General features: G+C 45.1%; 1 protein-coding gene across 1 annotated transcript in view; it reads right to left on the reverse strand.

Annotated features, from left to right (window-relative positions):
• C6 (complement C6) overlaps window positions 1–16,402 on the reverse strand; it is a 66,365-nt gene that overhangs the window by 21,707 nt on the left and 28,256 nt on the right. Inside the window, exons 7-11 of the mRNA XM_066601829.1 lie at window positions 13,615–13,855; window positions 12,640–12,762; window positions 10,602–10,768; window positions 6,146–6,371; window positions 2,599–2,770 (exon numbers count right to left, since the gene is read on the reverse strand). Coding sequence (XP_066457926.1) covers window positions 2,599–2,770; window positions 6,146–6,371; window positions 10,602–10,768; window positions 12,640–12,762; window positions 13,615–13,855 — 929 coding nt within the window. The remainder of the gene's footprint in view (window positions 1–2,598; window positions 2,771–6,145; window positions 6,372–10,601; window positions 10,769–12,639; window positions 12,763–13,614; window positions 13,856–16,402) is intronic.

Consider the following 16,402-nt stretch of genomic DNA (forward strand, 5'->3'; position numbering starts at 1 on the left):
TTTCGAAATCAGTAAACTGGAACTTCTAGTGTCATGTGACATATCAGGATGTTAATTCTTGCACGGTAACACCTCAAATGTACATTTCCAAGGTGCCCTGTGCATTATATGTTCTTATACCACCAAAAATCACAACTACTGCTGCATGTAATTGGGCCTTATTGAAAAATCCCACCCCTCTCTACCATCATTGTTTGCTCTGCAGATATTAGCTTAATATCTGCAGAGCAGTTGCACCTTATAGACTTCCTGCTCTTCTTGCCGCCTGTCTGACATCACTTTCTGCCCTTGAACTATTATCTGAAGTTACACCTCATAGAAGTCATGCTCTACCCACCCACCTATCTGACATCACTTCCTGCTCTACAGCTATTGGCTAAGGTTGCACCTCACAGACTTCCTGTTCTGCCAACCCGCCACTCTGACATCACTTCCTGTTCTGTAGCTATTGGCTCAAGTTGCACCTGTTATTGCTGACTCTCTGACATCACTTCCTGCTCTGCAGCTATTGGCTGAAGTTGCACCTCACAGACTTCCTTCTCTTCCTGCCCCCTGCAGATAATATTTTTATTGTTAAGGGCTGTTTGCTTCACCTTAGCTGCATCATCCTTCATTTGGACTAGAGGGAATTACCTGAAAGGTTGCAGAGGCTTCTCAGTATTCTCAATCTGTGTATATGCTGCTGTCAATAACTGCTGTATACACTGTAGAGATAGTGGTCGGAGGCATAACTTCAAGCTGTGGGGTCCCAATGCAAAGTCTGTAAAGGGGGCCGCTCAAATTTACAGCATTGCTTTATTTATAGTACTGTACTTGAAAGACATTATGGGCCCCTAAAGTCTCCAGAGTCCAGGCGTGACCACGTCCACTTTAGTTACTCCCCCAGCAGCTGTTAGATTCACATTCACCAGACTTTTATTACCTAGCCCGTGGATTGGTTGGGGAACCAATTGTGGGAATACCCTTTTAATTTATAGCATTAAGAGGTTAAATAAATAGTATCAATATAGTAATAAAAAACAAACAAACAAGTACACTACCGCCCCTCCCCTTCCTCCCGAATACTGTAGGAGGAATTAGGGCTTTGTGCCAATTTTCTCATGGGAAAAAGTAGCAAATTTTGTCGCACAGCAAAATGGCTTCTCCATTTTTTACCACTTTTTCCACTTTTAAAACTAACGTGGGGGATGTTAATCTTGAGGGGGAGGGGCAAGTAGTGAACCGGTGGATTTATTAAGTTTTATGCCAAAAAATTTACCAAAAAGCATTGAGAGTCACATAGTAGTTTTCATTTTCTGGGGCTCAGAAGAACTTAGATGTGGGAGCCAATTCATAAACTTGGCACATCTTACTGCAATATATTTTGGATTCACACTCGCAAATAAAATGCAAATATAAATAAATCTGCGCCAATGTGTTGTGACAGGATGGTAGGAGTTGTAGTGGATGGGAGGTATATGTTTGCCACACTCCTACCATTCTGCGGCAGCAGGTAGCAGACTCACCTGATAGCTAGTTAGTCGCTTCAGTAGAAGGAAAAGGGCCAAGAAAATGTGCAATGTCTGTCTGCTGGCGATGCACACACCCTAAGCCGTGGAGCTGCTGCACTGGGTACAGGACCAACATCTGGACTTGTGTTGCTCATATTTTTTAGGCTGGGAGGATTATCCCACCAGTCGGTAGTGAGGGACATTTATGCCGAGGACCAGACTGACAAACACCTGTAACCCGTTCAGGCGCTGTGCTCTGCCACTGTACTGGGCACCAGGGACCAGAACCGGACTGCCCGTAACCCGCAGCGCTCATGCGCTAACAGTCACTACCCACCCTCCCGGCCTCCCACGTCAGCTGTAATGCGTGCTGCTGTCGCTGAAGGCGGCCGTGCAGCTACCTTGCCGGCGCTGATGTCTCTGTCCATGTCCCCCGCCGGCTGTCAGATCTCCCCCACCCCTGTCAGGTGCTTTCTTCACCCTTCATCCTACTGTTATCTTGGACGGTATTTTCTGCGGAATCCGGAGGCGGGCGCCCGTTCCGGATTCCGCAATTCAAATCTGCCTGTGTGCATGCGGCCTAACACTATCAAAAGTTACAGCTGTTTAACCTATATGGGAAGAAAATCAGTAAAAGCTTTGTGGTCAATTGCTAGTAAAATTCATGCCTTATTCAGGAGGAGATTATATATAAAAACAACCGCTATCAGATGAGAATCACTGTGGCGATCTCTGAAAATAATAAAGTGAAGTACTACATGGCAGCTGCTCAGTGACGCAGCTTTTCATGACATCGCTACAGGGGTCAGAGCTCCGCTTCTTACATACAGAACTCCCAATCCACTTTGCTTTCCTTAACAGAGTAAATGATAAAATTCAGGACGCCTGCAGCCACCACCAGGGGGAGCTCACTGCAGATAGATGTATACAGCTACTCTTGTGCTCCCACTCGTGGTAGCCACAGGTTAATTCTATGATGTGTGGCAGGAAGCAGTTCAAAGCCTGCCCCAGCCCAGCATGGACCCCATCTCTATCTCTGTGGTACGCCACTGGAAATACTGAAAATGTAGAGAGAAATGTATAATATAGTCACATCTTATTGACCTACTTGTCTTCAAAGAGAGCAACATAGCAATAGTCTTCTTCTATCCGAGGACCCTCGCATGGCTTGCCCCCATCACTTGGAGCTGGATTGTTACACTCCCTTGTTCTCTTCCGATTTGAGAAGGCATCACATGAACTCCAGGCAGACCAACAGCTCCAGGACCCATCAACCACAACTAGAGGAGGAAAGACAACAATGGGTTAACTGAAGTAACATAGTATGTTAGGCTGAGTGAAGACAATGTCCATCTAGTTCAGCCTGTTTCAACCATTCCTTGTTGGTCCAGAGGAAGGCAAAAAAAAAGCCAATGAGGCAGATGCCAATTTAGCTCATTTGGAGGGAAAACTTCTTTCCCGACTCAATAATGGCAGCCAGTATAATCCCTGGATCAATGTTTGAAAGGTCCTACCTGACTCCAAAACCCGGATCATCAACGTCTATATCCTGTAATATCATAGCGGTATAGAAAGACATCTAGTCCCCTCTTAAATTATTTTGCCATCACCACATCCTCAGGCAGAGAGTTCCACAGTCTAACTGCTCTTACAGTAAAGAACCCCCCTCTATGTTGGTGATGAAACCTGCTTTCTTCTAGACGTAGCGGATGCCCTCCCGTTACCGTAGCAGTCTTGGGTATAAACAGATCATGGGAGAGATCCTTGTATTGTCCCCTCATGTATTTATACATAGTTATTTGATCACCCCTTAGCCGTCTTTTTTCCAGGGTAAATAATCCCAAATGTGATAGCCTCTCTGGGTATTCCAGTCCCTTCATTCCATGTATTAGTTTAGTTGCCCTTCTTTGAACCCCCTCCAGCGCTGTAACATCTTTTCTGAGCACCGGTGTCCAGAACTGTATGCAGTATTCCATGTGAGGCCTGACAAGTGCCTTATATAGTGGGAGGATAATGTTCTCATCCCTCGCCCCTATACCTCTTTTAATGCACCCCAAGACTTTATTAGCTTTTGCAGCAGCTGACTGGCATTGGTTGCTCCAGTTTAGTCTACTATCCACTACTACCCCCAGATCCTTTTCCATATCACTTTCCCCTAGCAGTACCCCATTTAATGTATATTGGTGACATCCGTTTCTCCTGCCCATGTGCATAACCTTACATTTATCAACATTGAACTTCATTTGCCATTTTTCTACCCAAGCCCCCAGCTTATCTAGTTCCATTTGCAGCCGTATATTGTCCTCCATTGTATTAATTATGGCCACCTGCAGACGGCCGGTTCGGATCCCACTGCAAGAATTCTTCCGACCCCTGCCCCTGCAGAGAACGCTGCGGCTCAACCGCTCCCCGCGTCTTCCCTCTCTGCTATGTGCCTGCTGCCGCCCAGCCGGCGCATGCGTAGAGCGGAGCCGGCACGTCACTAGTGACATTTCTGTGCGGACCTCTACGAGATCCGCTCAGAAATAGAACATGCCGCAATTTGCTTTTTGCGCATGTTTTCACGCGGACAAATCATGGCTGTGTCCATAGGATTGCATTATCTAATGCAATCCTATGGTAGCGGGCCCAGGCAGAAATTCTGCAGGAAACCCCGCCGCGGGATTTCCGCCCGTCTGCAGGAGGCCTATCTTGTATAATTTTGTGTTATCTGCAAATATTGATATTTTACTGTGCAGCCCTCTATCAGGTCATTGATAAATATATTGAACAGAATGGGGCCTAATACTGAACCCTGTGGCACCCCACTATCGACGGTGGCCCAATCAGAGTACGAACCATTTATTACCACCCTCTGCTTTCTATCATTGAGCCCATTCTTTACCCAGATACACATGTTTTCACCCAATCCAAGCTGCCTCGTTTTATATATCAGCCTATTATGGGACACGGTGTCAAATGCTTTAGAGAAGTCCAGATATACGAGATCAATAGACTCTCCCAGGTCCAACCTAGAGCTTACTTCATTCTAGAAGCTGATCAAGTTGGTCTGACATGATCAACCCCTCATGAACCCGTGATGGTGAGGAGTTATATATATATTTCCAATTATTGAAGTGAGACTTACAGGCCTGTAGTTACTAGGTTCTTCTCCTTTAGACCCCTTTTTGTATATTGGTACCACACTGAAACCCATCTGTAGAGAACCACAGATAGCCAAACACCCGAAACTTCCTACTTGCACACATCCAAATATGAGCAACATAGCGGTATTATATAGACCTCGTATAGCACTGTTATTGGAATGCTGCAGATCATTGTTAGATTATGCAGCTTTCATTTGGATGCTGTATGATGCTATTTGGGCTTGTATGACGGTATTATTTGTGTGCTATATGATGGTATTATTCGGGGGTTGTAGGATTATTTACACATAGTATGATGATATTATTTGGGTGCTGTATGATGATATTGGCCGTTGTGTGGTGGTATTATTTGGGCTTGTATGAGAATATTATTGGATTGTTGTATGGTGGCATTATTTGCATGCCGTATGATGATATCATTAAATCCATGTATGCTGGTATTATATTGTCCCCTTATAATAGCATTATTGGGGTGCTGTATTTAGCACTACATGATGGTATTATTTGAGCATTGCATTCTAGTGTTATTTGGGTACTAGCTGAGTAGGAATAGGGGTCGCAGGGGTTGCAGTTGCGACTGGGCCTCTAAGTCACTATCATTCCTGGCTTGTTCCCCTTGCTCCTCTCTATCCACCCGAGTGGTATGAACCCTGATGCTTACTGTTTCATCACACAGTAAAGCTGTGTGCAACTGCTATCTGTTATGTGGCCAGAGTGCAGATATCTGGAGCACTGTATGGTGGTATTTTCTGGGTACTATATGTTTGCATTATTTGGGCATGGTATGATGATGGTATTATTTGTGCACTGTATAATGGTATTATTTGTGCACTGTATGATGGTATTTTTTGTGCACTGTATGATGGTATTTTTTGGGTACTCTATGGTGGTATTATTTGGGTACTGTATGGTGGTATTATTTGAGGGTGGTATGATGATGCTATTATTTTGGCACTGTATGGTGCTATTACTTGTGCACTGAATGATGGAATGTGGTTCACTATCTGGCGGTATTATTTAGGCAAGCACATATGGCCAGCATGTGGCACTGCTATGTGGACCCCATACTGTACAGTCCTTACCATTAGAAACTGTATGTTACGGTTATTTGTATACCGTCTGACTGTACGCCATATGTCAGGGGGCTCTAACAGAAGTTACCACACAGGCCAATATCTAAAATATGGCCAGTTCTGTTCAGACCCAATACGTCTCACAGCTGTAGGCAGTTGAACACATTGTATACACTGTGTACGCTGAATACATTGTAGCAAACCCTCAGCTATGAGAAAGTATTCAATTTTTACAGGCTTTTAGCTTTTTGACACAAAACAAGATTTTTTTATATATATACTGACAAAAATCAGTATAGGAGCATGGAGTCCCCGTGGGTCCCTATGGTGGCCCTATTGGCACTTTGTGTTCCACTGCATTCTGTTGTCGGAGCAATGTGCCAGGGAGTTTACCTGCTGTTCACCACCTAACGAGCCAATGCCGCATCTCTCTTACCTGAGTTGTAATCTGGCGCCCGCTTCTCACAGCTTTCCCCATAGGTCCCCGGCTGGCAGACGCAGCGGCATTCTGTATCCAGTAATACTGTCCTGGCATTATTAGGGCACGGCGAGCAGCGGCAGGGGTCAAAAGTTCCTAAATACTCATCAAACGCCTTCAGGAGGTTGCGTCGCTTCGTCACCGCACACGGAAAACCCGTCAGCAGATCCACAATCGGCTTCAACTGCAAAATCAACAATAAGAGGACACTGAAGATATAAGATTAGGAGCTGCGTACAAAATACGGATCCCACAATGCAGGCAGCCGAATATGGATCGGGCAAACACAGGCGGGGCTACAATTGTGTTATCATTCAGATTAGAACCAACAAAATTCCTGGGGGGCACATACTTTTCAGTAGGCACATGCTTTGGTCGGGGAGGGGTGCACATCCTTTTCTAGGGAAAGCGCTTGTGCTTTTGTCAAGGGGGGTACATACTTTCATCAGGGTGGAGCACATACTTTTGTTGGGGGACACATGTTTTCTTGTCGAGGGGGCGATACACACATACTTTCGTGATGAGGGGCCCACATCATTTTGTCAGGGGGGTTACAAACTTTTGACACAGGTGTGCATATGTTTTAGTCAGGGGGGCATACATGCTTTTGTTGGAGGGGATATATACTTTTGTGTGTGAGGGGCGTACATAGTTTTGAAAGAGGTTGCACATACTTTGTCAAGGGAGGAATACATACTTTTGTCAGGGGGGAAGGGGAATATATACATACTTTTGTCAACGTTTACACATACTTTTTATAGGGGGGCAGACGTAGTTATGACATGGGTGCACATACTTTTGTTTGGAAGGCATGCATACTTTTATCGGGGGAATGCACACATACTTTGGTAAGGGGGCACACATAATTTTTTTGGGGGTGAGGTGCATGAACTTTTGTTGGGTTAGGGGAGTGCAGATACATTTGTTGGGGGCAGATAGACTTTTCAGGCGGTGCACATACTTTCTTTTGGTGGGTATGCAGATAGATTAGTTGCGGGAGAACACATACTTTTCGGGGGCCAGCCAATGGCAGTCCTCCACCAAAGTTTTCACTGGATTCCTTGCTCTCTATTCTTTTGCAGTCTTTGATGCAGTGGTGAATCGAGCCGAAACTTTGGGGGGGGGGGGGGGGCACTTCCTGGCGCATTTCATGTGACTTAAATGGGTTTTCAATTACTTGCTTCACGACCACTCTATCCTTCCTGGTTGCTGCTGACCAGGTCATATGACTACTGCAGCCAATCACTGGCCACAGCAATGATCTTCTTTAGCCAGTGATTGGCTACAGCAGTCACATGACCTGGTCAGCAGCAGCCAGGAAGGACTGCAATTTTAAGTAATGGAAAGCCCCTTTAAGAAGCGATGTTATGTGTGCTGCTGAGACATGCTGTACTACTGTGCTTCCAGCAGCACAGCACTCTCAGGGTTAATGATTGAGCTGGCTGGGTGTGGTACTTCCTGGGTCTGTGCTCACATATAAACCCAGCTCCTGGCCAGTCTCTGCCTGGTGTTCAGGGTGAGCAGTCATGAATCCTTGTCTGTTGAAGGTTGCTGTGTGATCTGTATCTTGCTGGTTCATGTCTGTTTGTTTGTTTATATTCTGCCAGTTTTGTGTTAGCTTGCTGTGTGACCTGCGATCTGTGTCCTGTCCTGTTGCAGCATGCTGTGTGAACTGTGTCCGGTTCTACTGGATTCCTGGTTAGTGTAGGGACTAGCGGTATAACCAGGAGCCGTGAAGTTGGCCTGCTAGCTTTCATGTTTTGTACAAAATGTCAACTAATACCTGGTATTTATAATCAGCTCATTATCTGTTACTAGTGGTTGCATTTTGGCTGCTGTATGCTGTGTATTCTGGCTCTGTGTGTCCTGTTGTTCAGTCCCTGTCATGTGGCATGTGAATGCATCCTGTTCTGGTGCGTGGCTCCTAGGATCAGCTAGGGCCCAGATCCGAAGACCACCGGGCTGCCCTTATTGGGGCAATGTCCCCGCTTAGGTAGGGGCAGTTCAACCACCTTTGTAGAACAGGGTCAGTTTGACAGAAACCCATGTGCGTACCTAGTCCACTTTGGTCACGATCACAATAAGCGAGTTGTCGTCAACACATTGTGACTTGTAAATATTACTAGCTGATATACCCGGCTTTGCCCGAGTTAATTTGGTACAGGTGTTTACCTGTTGTTTGCATGAAAAATTTTATGAAGTTGTGGTTACTTCAAAGGAACCGAGAAATAAAATCTGCATACTCATAGAGGAGTGTTAGATTTTCCTCAGACAGCATGTACTGATGTCCATCTGCAGAATTTACCGCCCCTCCTATTCTCCTCACTTTTTACCCTTAAAGGGAATGCCCCTTTTTATTTAAATTTAACCACAGACTGCAGGTTGCAGCCCCTTCTTGGCCTTAAAGGCATGATTCATCCCTGCAGTCCATGGCCACTTCCTTATGTACACACAGAGGCCAGATAGATTCTCCTCAGTATATACATATAGAGGTGAGGTAGATTCTTCTCAGTATATACACATAGAGGTGATGTAGATTCTCCTCAGTATAAACACATAGAGGTGAGGTAGATTCTCCTCAGTATATACACATAGAGGTGAGGTAGATTCTCCTCAGTATAAACACATAGAGGTGAGGTAGATTCTCCTCAGTATATACACATAGAGGGGAGGTAGATTCTCCTCAGTATATACACATAGAGGTCAGTTAGATTCTCCTTAGTATATACACAAAGAGAAGCATTAGATTCTCCTCAGTATATACAAACAAAGGTCAGTTATATTCTCCTAGGTATATATACATAGAGGTGTGGTAGATTCTTCTCAGTGTACAAATCATTTCCCTAGGATTTATGGTTTCTGATAAAAACTATCCAATGTATTGCAGATTTTCACATTTTCGCATGCTTAGAATTGAATCTTCAAGTTGCAACTCGAGATGAGCGAGCATACTCGGTAAGACCAGATACTCGAGCAAGTATCATCCTTACCGAGTACCTGCCTGCTCGCCCGCAAAGATTCGGGTGCCGGCGGAGAGCGAGGGGGGAACGGGAGGGAGATCTCTCTCTCTCTTCCACCTGCTCCCTCCTGCTCACTCCCGCAACACAGCGCTCACCCCCGCCCGCACCCGCATCTTTGCGGGAGAGCAGGCAGGTATTCAGTAAGGACGATATTCACTCTAGTATCTGTCCTTATCGAGTACGCTCGCTCATCTCTAGTTACAACTGATTTGCTTTTAATATTAGGGTGTAAAGAATGGGCGTGGCAGATTTGATATTTGTGCAGTTTAGATGTGTGTTCTTTACATTACATATGGGTGCACTTACTTTTGCGCTTAGAATTGAATAATCAAGTTGCAACCCCTTTAATCTTACCAATTAGGACCTGAAGAATGGTCATGCCAAATTTCAAGTTTGTATGACACGGGGAACATAGAGAATTAGATTAGGTACATTACATAGGTGTGCACTTACTTTTACACTTAGCATTAAATAATCAAGTTGTGACTCCTTTATTTTTCCTATGTAGGACCTAAAGAATGGTCTGCCAAATTTGTACGACATCGGGAAGTTACATTACATAAGGGGTCACTTACTTTTGCACTGGGAATTGAATAATCAAGTTGCGACCACTTTACTTTTCCTATTTAGGACCTAAAGAATGCTTCTGCCAAGTTTGTACAATATTGGGGAGTTAGAGAGTTGCGACCCCTTTACTCTTCCTAATTAGGACCTGAAAAATGGTCGTGCCAAATTTCAAGTTTGTATGAGACGGGTAACTTAGAGAATTAAATTAAGTACATTACATAGGGGGTCACTTACTTTTGCACTTGTCATTGAATAATCAAGTTGTGACCCCATTACTTTTTCTATTTAGGACCTAAGGAATGATCGTGCCAAATTTCATGTTTGTAAGACATTGGGAAGTTAGAGAGTTAGATTAGGTACATTACATAGGGGTGCACTTACTTTTCCACTTAGCATTGAATATACCGAGTTGTAACCTCTTTACTTTTCCTATTTAGGACCTAAAGAATGATCGTCCCAAATTTCAGGTTTGTACGACATGGGGAAGTTAGAGAATCAGATGTGGTACATTACACAGGGGCACCAATACTTTAGCACTTAGCATTGAATTTTCGAGTTGTGACCCCTTTACTTTTCCTATTTAGGACATAAAGAATGCTTCTGCCAAATTTCACGTTTGTACGACATTGGGAAGTTAGAGAATTAGTGGTGAGTCAGTGAGTGAATGGGTGAGTGAGTCAGTCAATCAATCAATGAGGGCTTTCACCTTTATATATATATAGATATTACTCGTGTTGTCCACGCAGCCATTTGGACTTTGGACGCAGCAGATTGTAACTCCGGGACTGCAATTTTGCATGTAAAGCAGCAGAATAAAACTCCTTTACCTCGAAGTCCACCACTACGGGGTTATCAGCGGTAGACGCGCTCCACTCTGCGTAGACATTGTGCTCCGGGAAAGACCCCTTCCTCTGCCAGGCTAGTTTAGCGGCGTATTCCGCCCTGCCACCTTTTACAAAAGATATTGATTTCTCTGAAGCTTGTAGGAACGACCCTGAAGAGGAAAAAGTCCGATCATACGAGGAATCAGTGGCGGATACAACAGTAATAAGTCCCCGTCTGCAGCCCACCGTATTGTTAGTTTCTGGTTTAATCGTTCAGGTGCAAAAATTTCCAGCGTGGACCTCCTCCATGGTCGTACCACTGCCAATTTGCTTCTTCTTGGGGTCCTTCTTCATTATTTCAAGGTGGCCATGATTCTCTTGTCACTACTGAATGCACAATGTGTATAGGTAGTTAGATACTGCATGCTGCTTTCGGATTGGCCAGTGCTGCTCACATGAGCTGTGTTGGCCAATCAGAGCAGTATGCAATATCTTAGACTACCGATGCACTACCAGGGGTCAGAGTGCACCAGGTAGTATTAGAAGCGCCACCTTGGAAGAATGAACAGTTGGCTCTGCTGCAGCACGGCCATGGATGAGAGCATTAGCCATTATAACTCCTCCTCTCAGATCCTGGAACGGGAGGGTCAGCTTAAGAGAAACGTAAACTGCAACTACAGCAAAACTACAGCAAAAATGACATGTATTAAGGTTATAGGGGTTGTCCCAGGAGTTAACGCCTTAAAGCGAACCTCCCAGGCCCGGGGGCCGGCGGCAGCATTGAAACTAATGGGAGAAACTCTGAGATACTCTGCTGCGGCCGTGACAGCCACGGCAGAGGTTCCCTTCATCCCCGAAGTGATGCAAGGCTGTTTGACATGAAAACACCTTGCATCCCTGGAGAATTCACACGGTGGGGTGTGCGATATGGGAGCAGGACTAATGGCCCGATATCACGCTTGCCCACGTGAAGTTAGCCTAAGGGCTCCTTCCCATCGCGGCTGCTGCAGGTGGTGGTCAGCTGCCAAAGACAGCCGGCATCCGCCTTTATATGCAACCTCCGCACCCGGAGGACGTAACTATATGTCATCTTGGTTGAAGGGGTTAAACTTATCTCCACAGAATAAGGGTTTACGTGTCTGATCAGTGGGGGTCCAACCACTGGAAGCATGAGAATTGGGGTCCCGTGTTCCCCCTGTATGAACGGAGCAGTGGACCACTCATCTCTATAAGTCTAATGGAGCTGGGCACTGCACTCAGCTTCTTTTCGGCCACCACTCTATTCATAGGGGGAACACGCAATTGCTGTTCTCATTATCAGTGGACAATGCTGGTCAAATACTTGGGATACTCCCTTTAACTACAGCCATTTGTGCACCCCTTACCACAGCACCTGTAGAAAATTCTGACCAGTTCCAAAAAAACAGCATCACACCTGTGTAGTGGTTGTGTGCGGTATTGCAGTATAGTTGCGTTCCTTCCAATAGTTCCAAGCTGCAATACAACCCATGAACAGGAGTGGCGCTGGTTATAATTCTGCACAACCCCTGATGTTTATATGAGGTACTACACTGCAGCAATTAAAGGGGTTATACCAGAATTTCAAGTTAAGGGATAATTCCTGGATAAGTTATTGATAGGTGGGGGTCTCACCGCTGAGAATGGGGGTCCCATGTCCCCTGTCCAACCCACTGCAGAATTACTGACCCCCGCAGTGAGAAGGAAACGTGGTGGGAGCGCTTCAATTTCAATTGGACTGTCGAGATACCCAGGCGGCAGCTGCTTGGTTCTTCCATCCAATGGAATGAACGGTGCGCTGACTGCGCACATGCTTAGGCAGCACTCCCTCCATGCTGACGTCATTGTGGGAGTCCCATTCTCGAGATCGTGGGGGTCTCAGCTGTGAGACACCCCGACCACTCAACAAGTTATCCCCAATATCCTGTGGATAGGGGAAATCCTGAAATCCTGGTACAACCCAGGTAACAGTGGAGTACTGTCTCTGCATTACTCGCACTGGTGCTCTGCAGGGTCTGGGTACCTTCATATTGCTCGCTCATCTTGTTGCTTGTACATATGTGCTTGACTTTTTTTTTCTTGAAGAAGAAAACCCGCTTTGTTGTTTCCGTTCTCGAACATTCGGTTGATTCTGCAACGGTCATACCTGGCGAAAGACACATCGTTAATAGCAAACTAAATCATTAAAGAATGGATGAAAAGAAAAAGATTTGTGTTTTGGAATGGCCGAGTAAGATCCTGACCGTAACCCTATGGAGATGCTGTGGCGTGACCTGAACAGGGCTGTGCATGCAAGGCATCCCAGAAATACTGATGATTTTAATGATAGCTTAGGCTGAAATTCTAAGCACCAGGCACTACACACGGGTCAGAGCTAACTGCTTACAGTCCCTGTGTGTTGTAGTGCTGACAGTAGATGCCTAAACAGCAGATCAGCGGGGGTCCTGAGTGGTGGACTCCTACCAATTAATTATTATCATTGATGACCTATCCTGAGGATAGGTCATCAATAGTATTTGCTTGGAAAACCCCTATAGAGGAGTATTCTGACAAATCAAAAAAAGTGCCACTGGGTGGTTAATAGTGTAAAAAAATAAAATCGACCATTAACCCTTTTAGCACTGCCTTTCCTTTGCTGAATGTCCCCATATTGCAAAGGTCTCAGTCATTCGCCATGCAGTTTACAGTCTCATCCACATACAGCTGTCTCGCGGTTCCTTGCACAGTGGGTGATTAGGAGTGACTATGTGCAGGAAAACTAATGAACGGATATTGGATGTTGGGATCAGTGGAGGTCCTGGAGACTGAACCCCCCCCCAGTCAGACTGTGATGGTATATCCTAGATTTAAGATGGGATACCCCTTTAAGGCTACACAGAAACATGCAACAGATGACTGGTGTAGTACATGTGTATGTGCAGATGATAGGGTGGGAGTATCGTGCAGTCTGTCTCAGCTGTCTGTCTGTTACTTTGTGTCGGTCTGTAGTGCTCCTTACCTGAATTCCTCAGCTCCTCAGCACTGTACTGATAGAGCAGGTCATACGATCCACCCATGGAGCCCGCCGTGATGTAATGAGTCCCAAAATCATCAAATATTCTGCTATAGAGTGGATAGTTGTATTCCAAGGGCAGATGATTCAGAGCCCGCAGGAAGACATCCGAGAGCCACAGACCGGCCTGCTTCATTCTGAAGTCTGACACTGAGATCACCTTATTGATCCTGATGAAGTTAGAATTCTAGAAGTAAAAAGGGAATAACGATAGAAGTGCAACCAATCTATCTATCTCCTATCTATCTATCTATCTATCTATCTATCTATCTATCTATCTATCTATCTATCTATCTATCTATCTATCTCATATCTATCTATCTATCTATCTATCTATCTAACTATCTCCTATCTATCTATCTATCTATCTATCTTATATCTATCTATCTATCTATCTGATATCTATCTTTATTCATTTCTAAATATTCAGACACACTACACACCTCGTTCCCATGCATTCTGTCAAGTGGTTATTTCTTCCCAATACAAACTGTACTAGTAATTATTAGGAAGTTATAGTACCAGTGTTTCTGGTGGCACAATGCGCCACACAACTGTGCTACATGGTGCATCCATTATGATCCCCACACATTACACACACAGCTCTACTACATCCCTCCTGACCCCACACATCACACAGCTCTACTACATCAATCCTGACCCCGCACATCACACACACATGTCTACTACATCCATCTTGATTCCCACATATTACACACACAGCTCTGCTACATCCTGATTCACACACCTAGCTCTACTACATCCATCCTGACCCCACACATGACACACACAGCACATGACACACACAACTCTGCTACATCCTGATTCACACGCACAGCTCAGCTACATGGTACATCCATTATGATCCCCAACACATCACACACAGCTCTCCTACATCCTGATTCACACACACACAGCTCTGCTACATCCACATTCCTCCTGATTTCCACACATCACCAAACTCCTGGATACAGTGATGAGCCCCTGATCATGTGATTCCTGACTCCACCCACACAGGTGATCACATGATGGTGACATCATCACAGGTCCTGGTGGCTTCTGTCGGTTTATCCAGTATACAGTACTGTCTACTAAACTGCACAATGGCTCCTCACACAGCAGTGACCTCCCCATAGGTCCTTCAGCCCACCGGATCTCTGCGGTGGCGGTAGGTTGGGGTCTTCTGTCAGGACCACTGAGTTGTCTCTGAGATAATAACTGTTACGTTCGTGTGGGCATATAAGCACAGGGCCCACACGAATGTGCCCAGAACAGGCTGGGTATAACACAAACAAGGAAGCCTAAAATGAATTTCAGACTGACAGAAACACCAACTGGAAAGAGAACTGCATACTGCGGACAGAACTGATGGACAGACATAACATAGGGACTGACAAATGACCAAAACAATCACCTTGCATACTTGAACACATAAGCAGATGATATAGCTATAAAAGTACGAGGTATTGGCTCATACATTGGCCAATGAACTTAAGCCGCAAGGCCATGACAAGGCTCCTCGTGTCTTGTGGTCCCTACACTAGCAAGACACATCTACTAGAGGACCCTAAGGGACACTCTAGCCCAGAAATGGCAAATAACTCAGCAGAACAAAGAAGAGACAAACTGACAGAAAATAAACGTAAGAAGGGGCATGAACTAACAAGATACCAAACACACAGCAAGCTGCAACGGACAAAGAAAAGGACTACTCATACCGGACACCAAACACACAGCAAGCTGCAACGGACAAGGATACATGACTGCTCACTCTGGTCACCAAACAGACACTGACAGGAGCTGGGTATATATGTAGATGTGGAATCCAACAGCACCCACTCAAATAATAAAATCCAAAAATAGGATGGGGAGGAACAAATACATGCAAAGCCGTATGGGGTCAATGAACAAAAAACACTCTCAAGAAATCCTAATATTAGTAGAAGTACGGCAGCATTAGAGGTAGACAGAGCTTTTTTCAAACCTTTATTTGTTCCATATTAAAACAGGAAGGACTAGCAATGTTTCGACATATGTGGTCTTTGTCAAGCCTATGTGGCTTGACAAAGAGCACATAGGTCGAAACTTTGCTGGTTGTGTGTGTTCAGACATGTTACTTGGAGCACCAGTGTTGTATTCAGCTGCTCCTGACTGCACACTGCCTGTTGATCAGAACGATTCCTGACATCCTCCTCTGACCCCTTTCAGTCATGAGTTGTTTCCATCCACAGGATCCCCTTTCGATGGATATTTTCCTCCATCACACCATTCTCTGTATACTTTTCACACCATTACATGAGAAAACCCCACGTTGCTGGCAGTGACATCCCGGCCCCGGCTAGTCTAGCACCGATGACCCGGCCTCGTCGAAAGTTACTCAGATCGCTGGATTTTCCCATCTAATGTGGATTCACACTGAAACTGATCCACGGAAAACTTGCCATGTGATTTTATGCTCACGGGGAAAATTTCCATACAGGAAGCACCAATCGTGAGAGGACTGGGGCTCTAATAAAGGGGCCGTTCAGTGTTATTATATCCTCAACCTTTCAATTGATAACAAATAGCGCACCCACTAGACTATAGGAGTAACCCATGAGTTATGGACATGAATAGTGTTGGTATGTAGTTGGTATGTCGGTATATAGTTGTATTCCAGTTCGGTGATTAAACACAACTCTCCAGAGCCTTTAACATGGCAGACTGAAGTTGGAGCAATGCTATTTTGTGAGAG

The sequence above is a fragment of the Eleutherodactylus coqui genome, chromosome 5 (genome assembly GCF_035609145.1).
Source record: "Eleutherodactylus coqui strain aEleCoq1 chromosome 5, aEleCoq1.hap1, whole genome shotgun sequence".
NCBI classification, from domain to species: Eukaryota; Metazoa; Chordata; class Amphibia; order Anura; family Eleutherodactylidae; genus Eleutherodactylus; species Eleutherodactylus coqui.